Below are 26,606 nucleotides of genomic sequence, written 5' to 3'. Positions count from 1 at the left end.
CGATTAACAGAATTTCAGAAGATGTTTATGCAGCTGGCATCTGGAACATACTTTCAGTAACAAGAATCTTGACTCTTGACGTGATTTGTTGTCCTTAAGACTGTTTCTTCAGACTTTGCCCTCTTATTTCCATGGGCAAACCTAATTACTCCTTTACCAGGGATGCCATTTGCCAATATTTGCCTCATTATGTATCTTAATGTAATTATTTAGTATCTTCTTCTGTGTTCATTGCAAATTTTTGCTTATAGAGACTGTGTCTTTCATCCCTTTATTTCCAAAGTGTGCCCTACTGGTTAGGGCAAAATAGGGTTTCATCAGATTTTTTATTGCCGATTGTTTATTAAGTTTTTGTTGCTGTGATCAAAAGACCAGAAGAGAACAGCTTAGAGGAGGAAGAGTGTATTTTGGCTCACATTTTCAAAGTCAGTCCATGGTAGGCAAACTCCGAAGTTCTGGGTCTGAGCTGAGGCAGAACATCATGACTAAAGGGCATGGTGGAGAAAAGCAGCTCAGGACATGGCAACTAGGGAGCAGAGAGAGGGCTCCATTCACCAGGGACAAAATATAAACCTCCATTGATCTTCCTCCTCCAACCATAGCATACCTACCTACCTAGCATACCTACCTAGCCCAGTGCCTAGCTCTATCAGTGAATTAACATAAATGGTAACTTATAATATATAACATGTAGTATACATGATAACATGTGATATTTTTCAAGGTAACTTTATAGAAGGAAGTGTTTTAGAAAACTAATGATAATTATTTTTCTTTTCGTCCAAGGAGAAGTACAAATGTCTACCACAAGACGAAAACGTAATATGTTATGTTGTTTACCGTAAGCTGTAGTAAAATGAGCTCAATTGTTGACAGGTATGTTTTTAGAAACTTCTTTATTTTGAATTATATAAGGCTACTTTAAATTCATTATTAAATAATGGTCTATATCAAATCAATAGAAGTTTTGTGCTTAAACATAATTACCATTATATTTAATTTTTGTATTGAACAAACATGTTATAAAGTAAGGTACATAACAAAGTCAGCAAGCAGCATATGGCTTGTGATTTAAATAGGTCTTGAATTGTAATTTTGAATAATTTGGTCAAAAGCTGCTCTGAAGGAAATTGTAACAATTGCAAATGTTTCCTTGGCACCTTCTAGAATCTCTTGGTGCTAACTTCATCCCTTCAGGCATCTTGGCATTTGTGACTGATGAGAGGTAACTATAATTGGGATTATTATGAAACTGGAGTGAGAGAATACCTTTTATTATGCTCCACTAAATCTCAGAAAACAGGTTGGTGAGGGATAGGTTTTATTCAAAGCCAGCTCTGAGGAAAATAGAGATCTTTTTCTTTCTCAGATTTCGATTTTCGGGGACTTAGGTGAAAAGAAAACTTTCATAGGAGGTGAGGAGTCACAGTGTGAAAAAAGGTAGGGTAGAAAATATACATATATTATATACATAAATCTATATATGTAGGTTTAACTAGGAAACAATTCTACCAGCTTCCCTGGTGCCCCTTAGATCTAGGGGTCAGGTCCTCAGCCTTTATTCTTAGAGGATATTCGGATGTTAAAATAGTTTGGTGCTTGCAGTTTCAAAGGGAATCTCTTTGAATTAGTTGAATTGTAATCTTTAAATTTCACTCTTGGGAAAAGGATAAACCTCCTTATTTCTTTGACTCTAAGGTGTTTTTTTTTTTTGTTGTTGTTGTTGTTTGTATTTTAGCATTTTAACATCTAACATTTGGTGAGTCTTAGAGTTAACTTTTAATTTAATTGGTAGCATTTTTTCCTTAGGATACATAAATAATGGTGAATCTTATAGCCAGTAGTGTCTTAAAATTTGATGAAATAGAATAATTTTGAAGCACCTACCCTTCAACAGCATTTTTTAAAAAGATTTAAAAAAAATATTCAACAGAATTTTTTAAAGAAAATTTTTGGTAATTGTAGATGGATAGAATGCCTTTGTTTTATATGTTTATTTTTATGTGGTGCTAAGGACCAAACCAGTGCCTCACACATGCTAGGCAAAGCACTGTGCCACTGAGCTACAACTCCAGCCCCAAAATATTTTTACATATTATTTTATTTAACCTCACAATAATTTCATAGGATTTTATAGGTGTAGGTCAAGGAGGTTGAATAACTTGTTTAAGGTCACATAGCTGGTAAGCAATGAGCTGGAATCTTAACCTGTGTTGATATGTCTGACCCTAAAGTTATGTGCCTTTATTATATTGCACACTGTGATTTGCCTGTGGAGGATTCTTTTTTAAGAGTTTACATGAGTTGCACACAGAAGTGACTATTGACATCTGAAGGCAGCCCTCTTCCCTTTCTGTGAACTAAATAGTGATAATTTGTGTTCTACCAGAACATAAGACCTGAGGGGCAAGGAATTTCTTTAGGGAGGTTGCCTCACAATGACTCTAGCTTTGGATCCTGCCATAGTTGCATATGTAATCTCTGAGAACTCTTCCCTCAGAAGGGATATTTTTTCACTGCCCCAGAGGGATTGAATATGATTTTGCTCCTAGGTTTTTTAATGATTTCCAGTTTTCATTCTAGAAAATAGGACTTTAGGTCTGATATCTATGTGTTGATACATAAAGTGGGTTCCTTATGTCTCTGAATATTATGATTTGGGGGCATAAATAGAATCCCTAAAATCTAGTCACAGACTTCCATGAAACACAGTTTATGGCTTACCTCAATAGTGAATCCAACAAGCACCTTATGGGCTTCTAGCCTTTTTTTTTTGTTGTTGTTTTAGTTGTAGTTGGACACAGTTCATTTATCTTATTATGTGGTGCTGAGGATCGAATTCACTGCCCCGCACATGCTAGGCGAGCGCTCTTATTGCTGAGCCACAACACCAGCCCTGGCTACTAGGCTTTATGAATCCTAGAAAGGCTGTGGCTAAAGTAGTAAATGGAGAATCCACACAAAAGTTCATAAGCCACTGGAAACTGTTTAATATCATTCCTTAGCTTAAGAAGTTAACCACTAGTACTCTTGATGTAATTCTCTATAATATTCTTCCCTCGGTTCCTTCCATAGCTACTCTGTCTTGTCACTTAGATCACTGCTCTCCATCTCAATATATCCTTCCCTAAATGGAACTAGACTGGTCCTTCCTTATTCATTCAAGCTAAAGTAACCCCCAGTAACTAAAACATTATCTCTTTTATAGAAATAAGACCTATTGTCACAAATTTTCATGTTTATTTCTACTAAAAAATAAGCTGTAAGAGAGCAGCTACATGTCTTATTCACTGCTTTGTAACCACATCCAAAATAGACCCCAGCACATGAGTGCTAATAAATATTTGTCAAATAGATCAGTAAATGAATGAAAGGATTAATGTGTTAGATATTTTGATGTTTGCGAATAATTTGATTTTATGAAGTGACTGTCTTAAAAATGTTAAATTATGTTATTATAGTTTTTTGGGTTTTTTAATATTTATTTTTTAGTTGGACACAATAGTTTTATTTTGTTTATTTTTATGTGGTGCTGAGGATTGAACCCAGGGTTTCGAACATGCTAGGCAATCGCTCTACCACTGAGCCACAACCACAGCCCTGTTATTATAGTTAATAAAATAATTCCAAGTGAATAATTTATATAATGACAAATGGACTTTCTATAGGTTTTCACTGGTCATTAAAAGTTTGAAACAAGATATTTAAAATGGTTAATTTCTTGCTTAGCATTGTTGCTGTGTATCTATAATAGTGCTAAGGTAAATACTTCTAAAATTTACATATGTAAAAATCTTTCAAAATTTAAACATAGCTGAACTTTATTAGAAAATAGGTTAGTAGTTATTGAGCTTGTGCAATCCATTGACTTTACAAACATCCTAGGATTTAACCAAATGAATTCACCTGGCACTTCAGTGTTGCTGTTGCTTAGTTAGTCTGCTCTTACTTTATATATTTTCTTCTTTCTTTTAGAGATGACAGTAGTATTTTTGATGGGTTGGTGGAAGAAGATGACAAGGACAAAGCAAAAAGGTAGCTTGATGTGAGATGTGAAATAGGAAATAAATGAATGATTCATAAATGTAATTGTGAGTAAATAGAAAATTAATGATTTCCAAGAGTTATCTTCTTTTAGAATTTATGTATATTAGCAAAGGAGAAGAGTTTAGAACATCAATATGCAGTTTATACATTAAATAAAATTATTCTTTGACCTTTTGGAAAAATATTTATGCTTAAACAAAAACTAAAAGAAAATCTAATTTATAGAACAAGTAATTGGAGTTCTTATAAAATGATTAATTGCTTTATAAATAATTGGGTTTATTTGTCTCAAGAGCCCTTTGTTTATTGGTTGCTGCTTCACATAGAATAACAATAATTATTCATTAATGCTTAGGTGAAAAATTGGGGATCATTTCCTAATGGAGAGAGAGATACAAAATGTTACAACTCTATATTGGAGGCTAGGTCTTTGAAGTATAGATTATTCACCATTGTGAGTAAATCTGGGAGTAGAGAAAGTTTCATTTTTAGGCGTGTGTATAGTTTAAAACTTATATTAGGTGGGTAATTTTTTCCTATTCACTAGTTTTTAATACATATTCCATGTACTTCCATAAAATGTATCTCATTAATGTTTATAATCTTGTAAATTTATAATCCTTGGGAATATTAGAGTACTGAAACTTGCGATGTGAACTCAGTTTGTCTTATTGGTATTTTCATACAAAACATGTTTGTCAAATGTTGGATAAATCAGAGCTTCTTTAGTGGTAAACTGAGGTGAAAATTTGTTGTTGAGATTAACCCTATATTGTTGGAAACCTTGGAAATAAATATTTATCACTGTCTGTATTTACAGAAGTATATGTTATGTTGCATCCAAATTGAGGTTTTTTTTTTGTTTTGTAATAGTTTGTTTTAAAAAACTGCTTATTTAATTTCTTTTCTCATTAGAGTATCAAGAAACAAATCTGAAAAGAAACGAAGAGATCAATTTAATGTTCTTATTAAAGAACTGGGATCCATGCTTCCTGGTAATGCTAGAAAGATGGACAAATCTACTGTTTTACAGAAGAGCATTGATTTTTTACGAAAACATAAAGGTAAATTTTATTTTGTAAAACTTTTTTTGTTGTTGTTTTTAAATAAGACTATCTCTTAAAGTATAATGAGTTAGGATCTTGGCACAGATATGGAAGATTGGATCCTCCTTCAACTTTATTCAAAGAGTTTTTTGTTGATAATGTTGTTATTGGTTTTTAAGAGAGCTTGCAAAGTTGCCCACGCTAGCTTCAAATTAGCAATCCTCCTGCTTAGTCTCTCAAGTAGCTTGGATTATGGACATGAAAGAAACCAATCACCTTTATAAACAGATTTCCTGGTATGTTCTTTCTTTCACTCAACTAACAGTTATTTCGTGCCTACAATATCCTAGATCTTTATGATGCAGGATAACATTCTTGGTCCTCAAGTATCTCAAGCCAGGGGAGACAAACATTAAGTAGATAATTATAATACAAATGACCATGATATGAATAATGCTTAAAAACTGTAAATTCGCAATGATAACAAAAAAGAAAGAATATATCAGATAAAACTTTAAAATAATTAATTTTTCAATTGAGTCTTAGATTAAGTAAGGAAAACATTGTTTTACATAAAAGAAGGTAGCATATGCAAAAGAGAAGCAAGGAGACTTCATTGTAACTGGAGCATGTTTTGTTGGAATGTTATGGGTGATTTGAAAGAAGGGAAAAGGTCACATCTAATAAGGGCCTTGTAAGGAGCTGGGGTTGTGGCTCAGTGGTAGAACACTTGCCTAGCATGTGTGAGCACTGGGTTCGTTCCTCATTACCACATAAAAATAAAAACAAATAAATAAAGGTATTGTGTCCATCTACAACTAAAAAATAAATAAATAAATAAAAGGGTGGGTGGTTAGGGATGTGGCTCAAGCGGTAATGTGCTCGCTGGCATGCATGGGGCGCTGGGTTCGATCCTCAGCATCACATAAAAAAAATAAAATAAAGATGTTGTGTCTACTGAAGACTGAAAAATAAGTATTAAAAAATTTTCTCTCTTCTCTCTCTTTTAAAAAAAGGGGGGACCTTGTAAGTTATTTTAAAAGGTAATTTCAGTTTATAGCTGAGAAATAAACATGATATTTTAAAAATTGAGTTTTTGTTAATTAATGAAAATCACCTTAACTAAACAATTCATGAAAAGAAAATTTGAAAGGGGCTGAGGTTTGTAGCTCAGTGGTAGAACACTTCACTTACCTATCATGTGCAGGGCCCCAGGTTACAACCCTAGCACAAAGGGGAAAAAAAAATCAAGAATATCACGTGTTTTGGTAGCAGATATACTAGATTAGAAAAAAATGATAAAAAGATATTTCCTTTTTTCAGATTTAAAAGAAACTGCAGAACTTTTCAGGAGGAGAGATAGTAATTAGTGCCTCTTTTTTATTTCTCCCTAGCTCACTTAGTAATGCCTCACTAGACTGGTTTATGTTTTACCACTCTTTGAAATTACTGTTGTTAATTTCATTAATGACATTATCCACTCATCCCCAGTAAATCAAAAGCCTTTTCTTTTTTTTTATTTTCATATTTAAATCAATAATTATATTTTTTTAATTTTTTTATTGTTGGTTGTTCAAAACATTACATAGTTCTTGATATATCATATTTCACACTTTGATTCAAGTGGGTTATGAACTCCCATTTTTACCCCGTATACAGATTGCAGAATCACATCAGTTATACTTCCATTGATTTACATATTGCCATACTAGTGTCTGTTGTATTTTGCTGCCTTTCCTATCCTCTACTATCCCCCCTCCCCTCCCCTTCCCTCCCCTCTTCTCTTCTCTGTCTACCCCCTCTACTGTAATTCATTTCTCCCCCTTGTTTTTTTTCCCCTTTCCCCTCACTTCCTCTTGTATGTAATTTTGTATAACCCTGAGGGTCTCCTTCCATTTCCATGCAGTTTCCCTTGTCTCTCCCTTTCCCTCCCACCTCTCATCCCTGTTTAATGTTAATCTTCTTCTCATGCTCTTCGTCCCTACTCTGTTCTTAGTTACTCTCCTTATATCAAAGAAGACATTTGGCATTTGTTTTTTAGGGATTGGCTGGCTTCACTTAGCATAATCTGCTCTAATGCCATCCATTTTCCTCCAAATTCTATGATTTTGTCATTTTTTAATGCAGAGTAATACTCCATTGTGTATAAATGCCACATTTTTTTTTTATCCATTCGTCTATTGAAGGGCATCTAGGTTGGTTCCACAGTCTTGCTATTGTGAATTGTGCTGCTATGAACATGGATGTAGCAGTGTCCCTGTAGCAAACAACAAAATGAAACTGAATCCCTTTCTCTCGCCATGCACAAAAGTTAACTCAAAATGGATCAAGGAGCTTGATATCAAATCAGAGACACAGCATCTGATAGAAGAAAAAGTTGACTACGATCTACATACTGTGGGGTTGGGCTCCAAATTCCTCAATAGGACACCCATAGCACAAGAGTTAATAACTAGAATCAACAAATGGGACTTACTCAAACTAAAAAGTTTTTTTCTCAGCAAAAGAAACAATAAGAGAGGTAAATAGGGAGCCTACATCCTGGGAACAAATCTTTACTCCTCACACTTCAGATAGAGCCCTAATATCCAGAATTTACAAAGAACTCAAAAAATTAGACAATAAGATAACAAATAACCCAATCAACAAATGGGCTAAGGACCTGAACAGACACTTCTCAGAGGAGGACATACAATCAATCAACAAGTACATGAAAAATGCTCACTATCGCTAGCAGTCAGAGAAATGCAAATCAAAACCACCCTAAGATACCATCTCACTCCAGTAAGATTGGCAGCCATTATGAAGTCAAACAACAACAAGTGCTGGCGAGGATATGGGGAAAAGGGTACACTTGTTCATTGTTGGTAGGACTGCATATTGGTGCAGCCAATTTGGAAAGCAGTATGGAGATTTCTTGGAAAGCTGGGAATGGAACCACCATTTGACCCAGCTATTCCCCTTCTCGGACTATTCCCTAAAGACCTCAAAAGCTTTTTCTTACACCTCATCCTCTTGTACATATCTATAAACCTGGAAATTTATATCCATTCTTCATTGGCTTTCTTTTTCCTTGGCTTCCCTAAATTGTGCTGGTTCTTCCCTTTCTTAATTAAAATTACTTTCCTCTTTCTTTTTCTATAAATGGGATGTTTCTCAAAGGCTTATCCTTGTGCTCTTAATTTCTCTACATTTTTTCCTTGGTTACCTCCTTCTATAGATTTGGCAATAGTATCTCTATTAACCCATTTTGTTCATTTGTCCCAGATGTGGAACATCTATAAATGCTTAAATATAGTATTATATATTACATAATATTATACTTTTACCACATTTTAAATTTATTTACTAATATTAATTATATGCAAGTTCTGGATTATGATTTCCAACCTATTTTAACCCACATCAGTTTCATTGAAATATTTACAGAATTGAAAACTTGAGACTTAATGGGTTAAACTATCAAATCTTTTAGATACAAAATATTCAACCTTGTATTTTCAGATAACTTCTAGATACTTCTTTTGCATAGTCTCTTCAAACTCAGTACATCTAAAACTGATTTCATTTTCCTTTTGACAAGTCACTTCTTTCTCTTAACTTACCTTTTTCATGTTTATCCCACCATTTTTTTTAGTCAGCCAGGACTCAAACTTAAAAATACTTTTGGATTTTTTTTTATATACTTCAGGACCATAAGAGAGTTACCAAATTCTGTTGATTTGTTTGTAAATGTATTAGAATTGCTTACCTTCATTTTTATTGCCATGACTGTCATTACATTTTACCTTTATAAATAGTATTCTTACTAATCTCATCACCCTTTGATAGATGGCATATTTATAAAATCAGTTTCTTAGACAATGTAGGAATTTAAAAATAATTATTGAATGAAATGGCTCAAAATGCATGCTTTTCCCTCTGACAGTGGAGGATTAATTTGAGCATTAAGTAGATCATTTTCCCTCCAAAATTGAATATATAATTTTTACAAAAATAAAATTTATGTTAAAGGGTAATTCTTAAGTACTTAACCCTGTGAAATTGGCCTGTGTTTAAATTTCACTGGGTTTGCTTGAGAATTTAAGACCTTTTCCCTAAATTTATGTAATTGATATGAATTTTAAAAGAATGACTGTATTCCATGGAATTAGTAGCTATGCCTTTTAGTTACTCTTCATATATTATATGCCTCTCAAGTGAGTAGCTGGGATTATAAGCCTGCACCACTTTGCCCAACTGCTTGTTCTTATACTTATTTGGTCATTGCGTGAAACAGAGTGCAATCTCAGGCCTGCCTATCATCCATAAAGGCTATCAGAGATAGTTCCTTAGGGTTTAAAAAACAAAAACCAAAACCGTTGACTGGTATTAACAAAGAGATAACTTCCCACATTAACACAAATATTTTATTTTACACCAGAACCTGGCCTCTTGATATGTAGACCAATAAATGTTGTTGCCTGTCATTCTCATCTTTAAATGGAGTGATTGGAGGATGTCACTAATGTGTCAATCTGTTTACAGAAATCACTGCACAGTCAGATGCTAGTGAAATTCGACAGGACTGGAAACCAACATTCCTTAGTAATGAAGAGTTTACACAATTAATGTTAGAGGTATGTTCAGAATTAATTTTTGAAAAGTTTTGTTTTCCTCCACAAAGAAATCATAGGTGTGTAATTAACTGTTACATAGTCTTACAAAGTATTGTTAATAATGGAAGATCTTAATTCACTGCAATTATGTATTCAATTAAAGTTTATCAAGTGTTATAAACAAATAATACTGTTGGTAGAGTAGCACCAAATTTTTATATTTTCAGTACCTGAATTTTTGAGATACTTAATGAAAGTCTATACTGAATTCTGAACCTGAGACTATACCAACTGCATCTGAAAAAGAGTAGAATTATTATTCATTACATGTTAGATATTATTATGAAATATGTCTGTTTTAGTCCATTTGAGTTGCTATACCAAAATACCATAAATTGGGTGGCTTGTGAAAAACAGAAATTTATTTCTCACAGTTCTAGAGGCTAATAGTCCATCAACAGACTTGATGTCTAGTGAGAGCTCTTGATTCCTTGTTCATAGATGGTTGTCTTTTTTCTTTTACTTTCTTCCCCGCCCCCCCCTCCCCGGTATGGGGAGTTGAACCTAGGGGTGCTTAACCACTGAGCCACATCCCAATCCCATTCCCAGCCCTTTTTATTTTTTGAGTCAGGGGCTTCACTAATTCACTGAGGCTGGCTTTGAAGTTGTGATCCTTCTGCCTTAGCCTCGGTAGCTGTTGGGATTACATGCATGTGCCTCCATGCCTGGTTTATCTTTTTTCTGTGACTTTATGTGGCAGCAGGGGCAAAGAAGCTCTGTAGGCCCACTTTTTATAAGGGCACTAATCAAGTCCAACCTTCAAATACACTCATCTCATGAATTAAACTTCCACATAGGAATGTTTCAGAGGCACCCAAACATTCAGTCTATAGTAGTGTCCTACTGGGCAGGAGACTATTTTTTTAAACCCTGAATTAAAATCTGCCCCAAACAACACAAAATAATAATAAAAGAAGAGTTTGGAAAAATATAAATAGAAAAATAAAAAGTGAAATTTAGTAGAAGCTTTTAAAAGGAAATGAACAGATGTTCTTCTGTGACAAAATTATTTGAAGAACAATTCAGAGCACTTTTGCTTGTAATAACAGAACCTAATACCTCATACAACCAGTGATAATACCACAAAAGTTTTGAATTACTTACATTTATTAATTTTACTTTTCTACTTTTTAATCCTTCCCCATGGAGAATAATGTAGGTGTCACCTAAGCATACAAAGTATACAGAATTTAGTATCAAATTCCTACAAAAATTTATAATAGGAGAGAGGTAGTTTGCTTTGGAGATAAAGTGAAGGACAAGAAAAATACATAATGTAGACATAAATGCAAGAAAGCATTTGAGGTGAGGATATAGAGATTGTTAAATGTACTCACCTCTGTCCTTTGCGTTTATTATTTTAGATATTAAGCATTTATCTTTATAACATATGTATATGTATTGTCTCTGTTTCAAATATCTTTGTATATTTACTAAAGTCTGAAGCAAAGTATTTTACAAATTAGAGTTTTTCTGCTTATACTTTAGGTGGAACAGTTAGTTGTTGGACTAAGTCTTTGTGTATTCCCCAGAAACATTGTCTTATGAAAATTTGTTGGAATATAAATGTGCTGTAAAATTTAAATCTCTACTTTGAAACTGAAAAATAACTGAGCATTTTTCACTTGTTAACTCATTGAATCCTCATAACAATCCTAGACTGTAGTATTTGTGTGTCATAATAACTAATATTACGAAGTAGATATTAATATCTTTTTCACTTCCATATAGGGAAATTAAGTAACAAAGGCATTATGAAACTTGTCTAAAATCACACAGCTAGTAAGTAGGTAACTCAGCTGGGATTCACTGCAGGTAGACTGACCTCTGATCCCAGGCCCTTAGTTACTGTGGACATTGCCACCAAATTTTTATTTTTAGTGAACGTCAACCATGGCAAGGAACTTTTTACTGTGTAACCTGCAGTTAGTTCTTTAAATTAGTATATACTTACTTACAAACCTTAGCTCCCAAATTTTGTTTGTTTTTTTCCTCTATAAAAGAGTTTGATATTGTCCAAAAATATGTCATACATGCTAATATAATGTGCTAATGTCTAGAACAGAAAAAGGAAATAACTGTATCTAAATTTTATTTTATGATAATATTATCAGTGTCTGTAAGTTGTTTCATGTGTTGTTTAATAATATTAATCATAAACTATTTGCTTTGTTGGCATGAAAAATTTCTTATAAATTAAAAAATTGGTGTAATATCTACTCTCAATTATTGATATCCTTAATGTTTACCAATAAGCATTAAAAGGTTATTTACAAATATTTCTTCCTAATGAGAAGTTTTTTTTTTATTAATTGTCAATAGATAAGCATTAAAGAAAAACTAAACCTAAGATTCTTGAGATTACTACATTTGTTGTGGTAACAGAGAAAACAGATATGTAAGAATTTTGAGAATATAATTCTCTCATGATTACCTTCATAGATTTTAGTATACATTCCTAAAAAAACATTGTTTCTTTATTTTTAATATGTCAAGCATTTTTAATATGTACAGCTATTAAGTAAATATACATTCTGACGTTAATATGCCATAATGAAAGATAGAATTCAAAAGATATGTTAGATTTTACATTTCTAAAGTCTTTCCACATTTGTTTATTGAATATGAAAAGTTTTGATTCATAACTTAAATAGAACTGACTTTGTTAGGGTGAAGTTCATTTGGCCAGAATATACCTAGCTTTATTATCTTCTTGACCAGTCATGTTGATCAGATTATAGATAAGCAGGTCACTTACTGTTTTCAGCAGAATTTCAGATGTAGGCTGTATCTTAGAATGTCAGAGCTGCTAGTAGAAGAGATTAGATCATTTAGTTCAACCTCTTCTTCATTTTACAAAAATACTGAGATATTGCAGTTTGTCCACAGTCAGGTAGCGAATTAGTGGAAGAACTGAAACTGAGGTCTTAAAATTCACTTAAAACTGTCTCTCTCCCATCCCTCATTGCCACCTGCTCCTCTTCCCCTCTCTTATTTGTTTCTGTTGCCTGAGAAATATTTCCTACTGCCCTTGAAGGAGAAGGAATAGGCAAGGCAAATAGGATAGTTTAATCTGATCAATTCTTTGCAGAATCACCTTTATGTGAAGTAATGTCCTAGTATATATTTCTTATCCCTTGGCAACTGTCAGGTCTCTCCAGTAATCTACAAGGAGAGGGTTTGTGCTCTTTATCTTTCCTGTAGATCCACAAGGAACTTTTGTTCCCTTCCTTAGAATTTGCATTCTACTCTTCTCCCAACTAAACAATCATTGCTGGGGGTCAAGTGGATATCAAATAGGAAAACAAGTGGTTTTTAACTATGTGCTCTGGCCCTTTTTTTCATACAATGTGGGGGAGGCTTCATAGTCTTCATTCTTGAGATGAGAATGGTTCTCTGCCTTATTGTCCCATGTCTCTCTAATAATCTCCTCAGGGAATCTTTAGTTTTTGGTATACACCTACCTCATGGGAAATTATGTCCCTCACTCAAAAGGTGTGTGGACACTCAGAGTCCTTCTGTGTGTCAAGACTCTGGCAAGATACAATTGGAGGCTTTTCTTTGCTTACTCTCTGCCTGCTTTGAAAGAGGAAAAGATCGGGCTTTAGATCTAGAAGTGAAGTTCTGATTTCAATTCATTTCTCTTTACAGAAGAGAGACACACTCCAATCAATTTCTTTTCTAGCAAATGACTTATTAGCAAGTAGATATATTATAGTAAATGTTGATTTGTTATCAGTGGTAACACAGTCTAGCTTCACATGAGAAAAGCACAGGTTTCTTCTTAAAATCATTTTGGCCTTACTAAAAATAACAACAAAAATAAGACAGTTACTAATAGTGGAATAATACTGGTGTTATTTTATTAAAGAGTTTTAAAAATAATTTATAAATTGGCTTAAATTACAAGATTTTACTCTCCTCTTCAATTAACTAAATATGAGTTTGCCTGAGCCATTCTAGAAGATAGGGATCTACTCAAAATAAGTTTTCTCTGCTGTCCAGATTTCTTCCCTCAAGAGCAGAAGAGGTAGAGGAGTACGTCTATTTCTGTAATCTCAGGAGTTACTTAGAACTAGAAGTTGCTTTCATTCCCAGGTTCATAAGTTATATACTATCAAAAGTTTTTACTTCTACCATATGTTGGGTACTTCAGATATAAAGAAAACTAAGATTTGCTTTGTTCCTACCAAAGGTTACTGTCCTGTGAGAGCACTCTTTAATTAAAAAGAAATTATCTTTAGTTTCTCCACTGGATCTTCCTTTTCCTCAGCCTCAGATATCCTGGTTATTCTTTTGTTGTTGTTTAAATGCATTCCCCTAATACTTGGTCCCCTTAAAACTGTTTTTTTTTCCTCCCCTCCCTCCCTCCTCCTTCTCCTTCCCTCCTTCCCTCCCCCTCCCTCCTTTCTTCCCTCCATCCCTTCTTCCCTCCCTCCCTTCTCCTCTCCTTTCCTCCCTCCCTCCTTTCCTTCCTCCTTCCCTCCCTCCCGCCGTCCTTTTCAGGGAGCACTGTTTCTTAGTGCTCACCTAATAAAGTTTATGAATGAGTGGGTTATGTTAGCCTCTTACTACTCACTCATTCTAATCTCATCAGAGTCTTATTTGCCTTCCTGTTGACATAACTCTTGTTAAAATCACCAAACTTAATTTCCTTATTCCTTATCCTATTTGATTTCACTCCTATTTATCCTCACTGACCTTGTCATACTCTATTCTGCCACCTTTTTTTTTCTAATTGTGCTGAAGATTGAACCTAGGGGCTTGCTCATGCTGGGCAAGCACTCTTATCATTGAGCTATATCTCCAGCTTTTAAATTTTTATTTTGAGACAGGATCTTGCTAACTTTTCCAGCCTGGCCTTGAACTTGATATCCTCCTATTTTAGCTTCCCGAGTAGCTGGGATTACAGGATGTGCCACCAAGTCCAGCTTTTATCCGCTTCTTTAATGACAGTGTATTCTCCTCTTCTTCTCATCCCTATATGCAGGTCATTCTTCCTTGTATTTTTTTTTTGGCATGTTTTTCTGTCTTTTGAAGATCTCATTTCTTCAGCTGTCATTTCTGTTCCTAAAATTCTCAAATGAAAATACTTTGGAAAATATAAAATGTAGGATTGTTTTGTTGTTAAGTCTAACAACAAGATGGTCTAACATCTCTCCCAAAGAAGTTCATATTTCTCAGTGCTCACCTAATAAATCTTTTATTCTCTTTTCCTCTTATTAGAATTTCTTTCAGAATCTCATGAATAATTTCCCAAAAGCCACTGACTCAGTCCTCTGTTCCCTCTAAGTCCATTTTATACACTTCTTCTAGACTACTCTCTTTAAAGCACATTTTAGGGAGCTAAAATGTGTTGACTTCCCGTTGTGTATAGAATTAAGTCTTTGTGACTTAACTGCAAAACTAGGCTGAGGCCAATCATCAAAGCCTCAAATACCAATTTCCTACCACTTCCTTTATTTTATTACCTATGTATCTCCCTACATTTCAATAATACACTTCTCTGTTAATATACATATCCAAAATAATAATGATGTGTTCTCTTTTGTGCTGACGGTGTATTATTGGTAGTATGTATACTTTGAAGATGTTAGCATTTTTAAGCCATGTTATATATATAGTTGGATTGTATAATGTATATAGTGATAAAGGCAGAACATTAGTCTTTATGTATAGAAATCAGCTGTTCAGTAGATAGCCAGAGAGTGATTCCCTGCTCAAGACATTTAAAGATACATAAATAATTCATTTAAAGGTACTATAAAGGGGAAAAGATAGGTCAGTACTATGGATATTTCCACGTTATGTCCCTAGACAGTTATCTTATTTCTGTCCTGTGAAATACTTTTTTCATTTAACTGACCATTATGTTTAATTTCAGGCTCTTGATGGTTTTTTTTTAGCAATCATGACAGATGGAAGTATAATATATGTGTCTGAGAGTGTAACTTCATTACTTGAACATTTGCCAGTGAGTATAAAATCCTACAGTCTCTTTCTTATTTCATGTCCATTTTAAATATCCTAAAGCACCCAGAAGTAGACTTGAGAGCAGTGTTGAACAGTGATTAAGGGTGGGGATAAAAGCTCTAAGTATGTCTTTTCTCAAATCAGTCATCACTTTAATTTGTGGTAACTGAATACTCAACTGTACTTGAATCTCCGTTGTTCTTCCCTTCTTTATTCTAATGCTAACTTTTTAGTGTTTCCTTTTTAATCAGTCTGATGAAGGTGGTAAAACATTGAGACTATCTTGAGAATAATCAATGTTCTGCTGAGATACTGTTGCAAGTAGGCTAACTTTTATAAGTCAAAGGAATGACTTATAAAAAATACTAAAAATAGTGGGTACAGAACTTTTTGCTATGACTTAAATTGATAATGTAATAATGACCATACTTAGTTCATTGTCAATACTACTGAAGGTATAAAGAATTAGAAAAAAAAATGTGTAATTGTGAGAAGGGTAGTGAATACCTAAATTGTGTTTGCTTTTTCATTCAACATGTATTTTTTGTACATCTTTTCTGTGTCAAACACTTGTTAAGTGTTCTGCTGCAGTTGATGGTATTTGAAATGAATTTGCATTTTTTATTTAATAGTTCTTATCTAAACTGGCTCTTGAAGTATACATATTCTAACATTAATAAATTACTCTTAAAATGTCTTTCTTTTGATAATTCATAACAATGCAAATAAATTGCCCTGTAAATGTCACTCTTAAGAGATATTGAAAAGCAGTAATTCCCTTTGGTGACTGTGCTGCTTCATACTTCATAAAGAGAATGGACTCTACACTTAAAGCCAGGCATTGAGTGATGTACTGATATCTTTGGTTCACATAGAAAATGACTAGATTTTTACCGCTTTTCTGTGTGTGGGGGGGACTTTCTTTCCAATAAGTTCAAATAGTAGGTGATGAACCCAACATCTAAAAAATTATCTGAGCAAAACATGAGATTATAACAGCATGTAAGTAAACTAGAATGGACAGAGAGAAGGGTAGACCAAGCGGATTATCTGGGCAACTATTTTTTTTTTTAATTTGCATAGCAAGAAAACCTAGGGAAAGAATCCCCTTGTATGAATAAGCTATGATGTAAGTAATTTGAAAATAAGTATAGTAATAAGTGTATTTTATATACTTTTAAGCCATGTAGAATTATATTGGTTTTTCTTTCATTTGTGTAACTCTATATTAACTTTTTGTTTAGTCATAATGAGAGCATCATTAGCAAAAGCCTGCTTCTCGATGGTGTCCTTGAACTCCATTCAGAATTTGAGGCCTCTGGTGTCTGTTGTCTTTCACCTTCTACATACTTGAGTAAACCCTTTTGTTCACTTGGATTTGTTAGGGTAGTTGTAAGATTCTTAGAAGTTCTAGTTGGTTTCTCAGAGAGACGTGTGGTGATTATTCACTGAGTAGATGGAAATGAGCAGGCCACTTGATGTGCCTGTTTTTTTTAAAAAAAAAATATTTTTAATGACACGCTGGTGTTGAGCCTTTTGTGAGGGAAAGTTTAATTGCATTTTGAAATAAGCAACTTGTGACAAATCTAATTGGAGTCAAGTGTTTGATCATTAATATCCCACACTTAATAAAAACCCTCCCAATTTCCTCATGGAAGAATCATTTTTAGGTTTACAGAAAAATTCTGACAAGGGAACAGAGAGTTCCCATGTGTCTCACACTCCGGTTTATTGATATCTTCTGGGTTTTGTTTTTGTTTGTGATGTCTAAAGAATATAGATTGACAGGTGAATTTTTAGGCAAGGGAGATTGTTGCCAATCCAAGGGACCATTTCTTTCCATACTGAATTATGATATACTTTATTAGAAACAGTTTTTTTTAAACTACTTTCTAGTTACTATGGCTTTTTTCCCTTGCATCACTGACATTGAATTAAGTTTCTTGATGGTTTGAAAGCATAGACACAGCTTATTTCGAAAAAGCTAATCTTTTTTTAAGATCCAACATAAGAAAAAAATTTGATTTTCTGTTTTGCATTGTCATTAATAATTAAACTACGAACTATAAAAAATCTTGCTAAATAAAAGGTCTAAAACAATGATATCCTTTTTTTGTATTTTAATATGCATCCCTATTTTGTCTAAAAGAGAATTTGACTTTTGCCCAGAAGAAGAGAAACACTAGCAAATCCCTAGATTTGGCGTTAGCATTTACAATTCAGTTCTGTTTAAAAATTAAAACTTGTCACTTTAATGAGTGGATGGTAATGACTTAAAATTTTTCAATTTCAATTTAAATCTGATTTAAAATGATAAGACTGACTTAAAATTATAAGAGTCTATATATGGGTCCTACCAAAACCAATTTTCTTTATCTCATACTTGAAAAAAATCAGTAATTTTATAATTTATTTGGGTGCACTTTAACCTATTTATGACTGATAATCAGGCATAAATGTTTTTATTCACTTTAAGATTAGAAACAAAATTTAAGGAATATTTTTTCCTTCCCTTTCTGTTAACTAAATCATAGTCATATAGTTCGGTGCTAGAGGGATTTTAGAGATCATTAATGGTCCCTTTACATTATCGGCAAAAAATATGAAGCCCAGAAACACTGGACTTAATTGTACAGCAATCGAGTGGAAGTGCCAGAAATGACAGGTCTTGTTTCTTAGTCTAACAAATACTTAAAATTTATAAAATTCTTGCTTAGATATGTTCCTGAGAAAGAATTTATTAGATTTTTAGCTAGGTAACATAGGGAAGGTGATTATCCATGTTGTAATCTCATAGAGTCCAGGACTAAAAATTACACTATTTAGAAACCGATGGCCCTCTCATTAGCTGCTGTCCATAACTCAGTAGTATATTTTTCAAAATTTTTATTTCTTGTAATAATTGCAGATTTAAGCCAAGCATGCTTTACCACTGAACTATATTCCTAGACCTTTTTTATTTTTTATTGTAATTCAGGGTATTAATAAGTTGCTGAGTCTGGACTCCAATTTGTGATTTTCCTGATTCTGTCTCTGGAGTTGCTGGGATTACCGTGTGCCACGTGCCCAGCCATAACCCAGTAGTTTAAGAACAGACACAAGTGTGTTTTAGGAAAGTTAATACAGTTTTTGGTATAAGATACAATATGCAGAAATATAATTTTGAAATTTTTGAATAATTAGGTGATGGTAACAAAGGTCAATTTGAGAGGGTCAGAATTTCTGACCTTTTTGTCTGTAAGTAAGAAATATAAAAGTTTAAAAATTGGTTATATCTAAAATATCTTTGACATTTTTTCACAGGAGCTTTCCATCCCTCCTAAGCAGCTGTTGTATATAGGGATCAATTAACTGTCTCTTGTCTACCAAAGGGAAAAGATAATTGGCCGTAGTTTTAATTTCCACTAGATGGTAACCTTGATCTAACGTAGAAACATGACATATAATTAAATCAGCAATACATTTATTATTTATTAAAATGGTTTAGGAATATAAAAGGATTCAAATAGCTACCGGTTTTTCTTCCCTTGGAATGGTGTTTGGGAACCAAGTGGATTTCATGACAACATCAAGTATGATTAACCTCATAAAGAAACTTGAGTTATAGCAGTTGATGGAAAATTTGACACTCTTCATAATCTGGCAGAAGAAGTAAAGTGGAAGAGAAGCAGTACTTGTTACCCTACTCTAAATTCTAGCCATTCATAATTATTTCTCTTTGAATAGGACACATCCTATGAAGTTATAGATAGAAAAACAAGAGTAAAATAGACTGAATTACAATTTATTGAAATAAAGAAACAGTAGTAGAAAACAATAATCATTCTCAAGATGAAATTTTTATTTCAAATGGTATCTTATTTTTATATCAAAGACTTTTAAAAATTTGTATCAGTGACTATCTTTGATATATTATTGTCAATACAAGATATTTTTCTAGCATTTTTATTATACAAGCCTGTATTTTTAATTCATTCCTTCAGTTCTAGGACTTTTCAAACTTCTAGAATAATTCCTTATTAAGATAACAGTTTTGGTGTGATTATCCCTTAGACCATTATTAAATAGCTTGTTAGCCCCAAATAACTTATTATGCTAATAGTTGTTAAATGCAAGGGGCAGGGTTTAGGTTTCCTTGATTGGATGGGAGAAAGAGGAAGGTATAAGCGATGGGGCCCTTTTATTCTTTATGGGGCAACAGGACATAAACATTGAAACAACAAATATTTGTAATGGGAAATGAATAATTCACATCATTAATTAATGGTAAGTATGAAATACTGTGCAATGAGTACTAATAAAATTATTGTGGATTTTGGTGTTAAGGGAAAGCTTTTTTAATGGAAATAATTTGAAAATTTTTCAAAGAATGGAGGGTACTGATATATGGAGTAGGGGAAGGCTGTTTCACTTCGTGGGGTGAACTTTGAGGGCTAGAGGAAAAACAGAACGAATGTGGATGTATGGCTTATGTGAGGAGCAGTCAAGTACTCCTCTCTAGCCTACCATCTCTAGTGTCTTTCTTGCTCTTTTTTGTTGTTTTATTTATTTTATTTTTAAGCAACAGAGCTGTTCAAAGAAAATCTTAAAAGATATATAAATACAAACAAAATGAATGCATAAGTACTTTGGTTGAAAACAGACCTACCTTCCTGTTTTTTTACTTCCTAATCTCTTTATCCTTGCCTCCACAGTCCTTGAGATACCCACTCAGTATTCCTAGGATAGTACAGGGCAATTGAAAATATAGAGAAATCAAATAGAATGGACTGTATTCAGTAAAAAATATGAAAGTCACTGGAGTTTGGTTGTCATTAGTACTTCATGATAGAATTATCCTGTTAATATTATCATATTCATCTTTAATTTCACAGCCATCACATACTGTAGGCACCCTGAAGCTTTTCAAATTATTGTTGATTAACGAATCATAATTAAAGCCATATATCAGCAAGAATACTCTGTTTGAGCAAGAACTTTTTAACAATGAAATATCGAATAGATGCCTGGAAAAGATAGAATAAAAACAAAAGGGCACATTGGACAACTGAAATGACAACTAAGTCACATCTCCTTTTTGTTTAACCAGACACTGGTCCTTTGTAGTTATGTCTACTACCATTATTTAGCATAGGTTTGAATAAATGGTAAGGCTATATCTTGTAGCCAGAGATTTCTGATTAAAATGTTCAAACTTAGCAAAACTCAGCTTTGCAAATAATACACCAGGCTTTTAGGTCATATTGGTCATAGATTTGGTGATACTAATATCGGAGGATGAGGGTAATATTAACCTTCTTCCAGTTTTTCAATCTTGTTTTTAAAGATATATTCTATTACTTGACATTTGTTGGTTTTCTTAGATAATTGAAAGTTAATCATTCATACTCTTGTTTGATAGTGATTTTACATTTTCAAAATAAATGCTTCTTGAATCATTTAACTATTTTATTTTTTAAAATTTATTTTTCAGTCTGATCTTGTGGATCAAAGTATATTTAATTTTATCCCAGAGGGGGAACATTCAGAGTTTTATAAAATGCTCTCTACCCATCTGCTGGAAAGTGATTCATTAACTCCTGAATACTTAAAATGTAAGTAGTGACTGTGAAGAACAAACTCAAATATTATATTTGATAGCCTTATCCTTTACTTTTTTAAGTTTGTGAAAAATAGACATATTTAATAATTTAAAATGCAGCCAGTCATGGTAGTGCACTCTTCTAATCTCAGCGGCTTGGGATGCTGAAACAGGAGGATCGAAGGTTCAAAGCCAGCCTTAACAACAGCGAGGCGCTAAGCAACTCAGTGAGACTCTGTCTAAATCAAATACAAAATAGGGTTGGGGATGAGGCTCAGTGGTTGAGTGTCCCTGAGTTCAATCCCCAGTACTCCTGCACATACACAAAAAAATGTAAAATACAGCATTGTTCCCTATACCCTATTGTGTGCTTTTTAAATATTAAAAATATATGTATATGTGTATACATGTGTCTGTATATAATGGAATTGTGTTCATATTTTAAATCTGAAATCTGTTCCAAAGTATACTGAAATTTCATCTTGTTTTGTTATAATAAATCTGACCACAGCTAAGCCATAAAATTGTTTTATACAGAAATGGAAACCTGGCAATCAATATCTTTTTAATATTTGAATAAAATCATGTTGTATTTATTGATATAGATAATTAAACCTTGTTTTATTCATTGTGGACAAGGTGGGCACTCAAACTATGGAGGAAAAAATTGCAAATCTTTTAAGATTATTAAATTAAAAGAAAAATTATTTACTTTTTAAATTAAACTGATTTAAGTAACCTTTTATTGGATTGTGTAATGAGCTAGGCACTTATGCTTTATCATAAAAAGAACCAAAATAGTGAAAAACATTTCTTACCATCAAAAAACACAAAATATTATGGTATAATTGAACATTTCTACTAGATTTGTTAGGCAAATAGTGCACAACATTTTCTTCACTGTTACTCAGTATGAACTTCAGAATTGTTACATCACTGTATTTGGCCATAATATTTCATTCTATAGAGTTTTTATGTTTTACATTGTGGAGAGTGAGTGAAGGAGATTTGGGTGGTTTTATAATCAGAAGGGTGAAAGGGGAGTCACTGAGTAGAAAATTTTGAAAAGGACTGCACTCAGGACAAAAAGGGAAAATTGATATTATTGTTGTAATCAAAGTAAGGATGAAGAGGAAAGTATATGAATGTTATGTAAGGAAACTCCGTAGGCTCTATATTAGGTACTGGTGACCAAGCTGGGGAGGGTTTTGGGAAGACGATGATACTTAGATTTTGAACCTGTTGAGTTAGATGATAAAACCATCTGTTTTGATAATAAAAGAGCATGAGCTTGATGTGGTGAGTGAAGGAAAGTGTTACTAATCCTTGAGTGTTGAAGCAGTGCTATAAAAGTAGTATTAGTCTAAGTCCTACCAGTGATCCGCTCTGACAAGATGAGCTGGGTTCCAAAGAGCTGGCTGCAACATGAAGCTAAGAAAATGGTGAAAAGTCACACAATACAGAAGTAGTTTTCATGTCGCGGGTAGGATGGCTCTGTGACCTTAAGGGTCAGCTTCCACAGTGGAAGGTGCTGGAAAGACAGCGTGCACCCAGAATCTCTTTATTTTTATAGGGGAGACACACAAAGGAGATTCCAGAGAATGTTCTTCACCAAATAAGGCGTGGATTAAGGTTTTAAAGGTAGAGTCTTGCTTCGTGGTGTCTTGTGGTCAGCAGATTGATTGACATCTTGGCAAGTTACTAGTGCTGTATGGGATCACAGGCAGAGCGAGAGAAGCAGCGCACTTGCGTCGCACAGCCCAATCAGTGTGAAGTGCCAGACCTGTCCCCTCATATAGCTCCAGTGAGCATAGCTCACACACACAGCCTATGGATGGCTTGCAACAGTTAAGTGTAGTAGGAAGGGATGAATCAGAGGCAAGAGAGTGGAGGCACAATGAATAAATATTTCAGCTATCTAGGTGCAAGGCAATTTGTGACTGCACTGAGTTGATGGTCCTAAGTGTTAAGTGGAAAAATGATTTATGAGAGTTTCCTTGGTGAAATAAATAGCAGGGCCTGGTGACAAATTAGCTTTGGGATTTGTAATAGGTAGAGAAGAGAGCAAATTGATATGTAGAGGAAGTAGGGATATGGTTTCTAACTTTGAAATAAGTATACATATGGCAAAGAGGACAGCTAACTTAGGAAGAAACAGGAAAAATTCACTTTCAAATACTTCGAGTTTAAATTACTGATGGGACATTAAGTAGAAATATCCTGAAAGCAAATAATGGTATGAGAATTTGTGTTACATAAAATGTTAGTGTTGGAGAAAGATATGGAGTGGTAAATAAGATTTCCAAGACCAGTCAGTTTATAGCAGATCTCAAAAGATGAAGATCAAAAGAACCCTTTTGAAGTTTGCTAGTTTTTGAAGATGGTTTAGCAGAAAACAGAGGAATAGTCAATAGGTAAGAAGGCAAGTTCATGTTACAGGAATGAGGAATTGTGAAATGAAGAAAAACTATTGAAGTTGACAGTACAAATGTTGATAGGCTTTAGAAGAGTAGAGGTGCAAGGATGCAAGCCATAGTGCATGAGGTAAAGGGAAGTGAATACATGAAAACAGGAACACTTACTGAAAAGAAAAAATGAAAAAAAAAACTAAAAAATGAAAAAAAAACTCTTTGAAATGGAAGACCTGATCAAATTTAAAATTGTAGAAATTAAGGACCTAAAGAAGAAAATTCGTGGCCATTAGTTATTAGATACATTCTATAATCATCTTTTCATGATTTTTGAATGTTGCCTTATTTGGTAATAGTGACATCAGTCATCTTAGAGCTTCTTTGTATTTGAATTGTTAAATTCTATAATGTATTAGCAACTGTCAAAAAAAAAAAAAAAAAGTGATGTAGACCTGGTCTTTAGAAGATAGGAACAGCAGCTGTTCAAAGTAGAAGCATTAGCTTTAGACTGGGAAGCAAAACCTTTCTTTGAAATTAGAGTGAAAAATGAGAAAGGACAGGTAAAAATAGAGAACAGTAAGTTGTTTGTACAAGGTGAAATAGCTCTTGAAGGTACTTTACTTTTATGGACTAAATAATCTGTCATTGAAGACGTTTGCTGAAGAAAATGTGAACTTATTCAACAATAAAAAAACTTTTATAATCTTATTTCATGTGATATATGACAGATATTGACTTTTTAATCATTTATTTCAGCAAAAAATCAATTAGAGTTCTGTTGTCATATGCTTCGAGGAACAATAGATCCAAAGGAGCCATCTACCTATGAGTATGTGAGATTTATAGGAAATTTCAAATCTTTAAACAGTGGTGAGTTAAATGCTTCTTTTAGAATGTATTTTAAAACTTCATATTTTTCTAAGTAACAGCCAGATTTTACTGGAATAACTGATGATACATATTTCCTTACTGTTTTAGTATCTACTGCTGCACATAATGGTTTTGAAGGAACCATACAACGCACACATAGACCTTCTTATGAAGATAGAGTTTGTTTCGTAGCTACTGTCAGGTTAGCTACACCTCAGTTTATCAAGGTATGTTTCTAATTTACGTGCTTAAGAGGTTTTCAGTTTTTATATAATTTTTAATATAATTTTATATAATTTTTGTCTCTAGAATGACTAAATTTTCCTGCAAGCATTGAAGTAGTAGTGGCTATTAAATATGTATGATTATGATTATGATTGTGATATTTCAGAAACAATGAGTTATGAAAACATAATTTTTTAGCATATATTGCAGTTAGCCAGTGATTATGTGTCACCATTTGCCCTGTTTTTGTGCCAGATTTAGAATACTTGGTATATAATTCACTATCTTCACTAAAGGAGAAAGTCCAAAAAAATCTAGGTAATTTTTGAAAGATTGTTTTTGAAATTTTCTCTTGAAATGTGTAATGGCTTTTATTGCATATAATTTACCTTTTACATTTTCAAATTTAAGTAATTTATTTTTATTTCCTGGGCCCAACAAGCAGACAAATAAGGAAATGGGTTAGCTCAACCACTTGGAAGTGGCTGGAATGAAGAAACCAGGACAAGATTTGAGAGTCACATGGTGTAGGACACTAAGTACTGAGTTAGCAATTAGAAGATCCAAAATCAGCCTTGTTCTGCTTGTTTTGATCTTAGGAAGTAATAACAGTAGCTAGTGTTTGAGCACTTACTGCATGCTATACTTTTTTACATTTATTATCATGTAATTCTTATAACAGCCCTGAGATACATGCTGTTATCGTCCCTATTTTGTATGTAAGGAAACTGAGGCTTAGAGAAGTTAAGTTTCTTCCCCAAAGTCTCTATTAAATGTCAGAACTGGAGTCTTGATTCTTTTTCTTTCAGAGCCCAGCTCCTTGACTATATTAACATTGTGCTGCAGGAGGTTATTTAAGGGTACAGAGGAAGTTTATAATATATTAGCTAGTGTGACCAGAGTCTAGGGTTCATATATTGGAGAAAACAGGATAGTAGGAAGTATGGCTAGAAAAGTAAGCAAAAGCAAGAAATGAAACTTATTTCTGTTTTTTCTCCATGCTGAAGAAATGAGGACCCTCAGAAGATTTTTAGGCAAGAAAGTTACATAAGCATATTTATGAGTATTAGTAGAGTAATTGTGACCCCAGAATAGAAGACCAATTGAAGGACAGAGAGGCTGTTTAGTTAGATGTTAGCATAGTAAGATGCCACTGATGGTGATGATCTAAACTAAGCCATAGAAAATGGATGGGATATAGATTTTTTTAAAAGAATGTTAAAAGGTGAAATTGAGAAGATTAGTAGTGGCCACTTGGATGCTAAAAGGAAAAAATGAAAGAGTATGTTATGAATATCAGATTTCTAGACTTTGGCACTACACAGGTAGGTGTCCATCAATTAGTTGGAAAATTGTACAACTGTACAATTAGTTCATTTTAGGGCATACTGTTTGAGGTGTATGGGGCTATCTGAAGAGAAATATAGAACAGTAACTCAGGAGAGAAGTCTGAAGCAATAACTCTAGAGTCTGCATTTTAGTATCATTTATTGCTCCATTTAAAATTGTTATCAAAGCAGGGTGTGGTAATATACTCCTATAATTCTAGTGATTTGGAAGGCTGAGGCAGGAAGATTGCATGTTTGAGGCTAGCTTCAGCAACTTAGCAAAGCTCTAAACAATTTAGTATGAGACCCTGTCTCAAAATAAAAAATAAAAAGGGCTAGGGATATGGCTCAGTGGTAAAGCACCTCTGGGTTTAAACTCTTACCAAAAGAAAATATATATTTTTTTTAATTAATTTTTTTCAAAGGTGTTCAAATGCTGGCCTTCCTAGGCTAGCACTTGACCACTG

The 26,606-nt window shown here is 33.5% G+C and overlaps 1 protein-coding gene across 14 annotated transcripts in view; it reads left to right on the top strand.

Annotated features, from left to right (window-relative positions):
* Clock (clock circadian regulator) overlaps positions 1-26,606 on the top strand; it is a 111,509-nt gene that overhangs the window by 54,204 nt on the left and 30,699 nt on the right. For 12 of the 14 annotated variants that reach the window (XM_078021307.1, XM_040292405.2, XM_021722811.3 and 9 more), the window contains 8 exons: positions 787-876; positions 3,976-4,035; positions 4,963-5,111; positions 9,621-9,712; positions 15,636-15,725; positions 21,198-21,318; positions 24,473-24,586; positions 24,695-24,813. In XM_078021307.1, coding sequence (XP_077877433.1) covers positions 830-876; positions 3,976-4,035; positions 4,963-5,111; positions 9,621-9,712; positions 15,636-15,725; positions 21,198-21,318; positions 24,473-24,586; positions 24,695-24,813 — 792 coding nt within the window. In that variant the 5' untranslated portion in view covers positions 787-829. Of the gene's footprint in view, positions 1-786; positions 877-1,369; positions 1,441-3,975; positions 4,036-4,962; positions 5,112-9,620; positions 9,713-15,635; positions 15,726-21,197; positions 21,319-24,472; positions 24,587-24,694; positions 24,814-26,606 lie in introns of those variants that run through there. The other 2 variants (XM_078021309.1, XM_013356242.4) reach the window with 2 other exon arrangements.

The sequence above is a fragment of the Ictidomys tridecemlineatus genome, chromosome 9 (assembly GCF_052094955.1).
Source record: "Ictidomys tridecemlineatus isolate mIctTri1 chromosome 9, mIctTri1.hap1, whole genome shotgun sequence".
Lineage (NCBI taxonomy): Eukaryota > Metazoa > Chordata > Mammalia > Rodentia > Sciuridae > Ictidomys > Ictidomys tridecemlineatus.
Note: the sequence above shows the minus strand (reverse complement) of the source record. Positions and strands in the feature narration are given on the sequence as shown.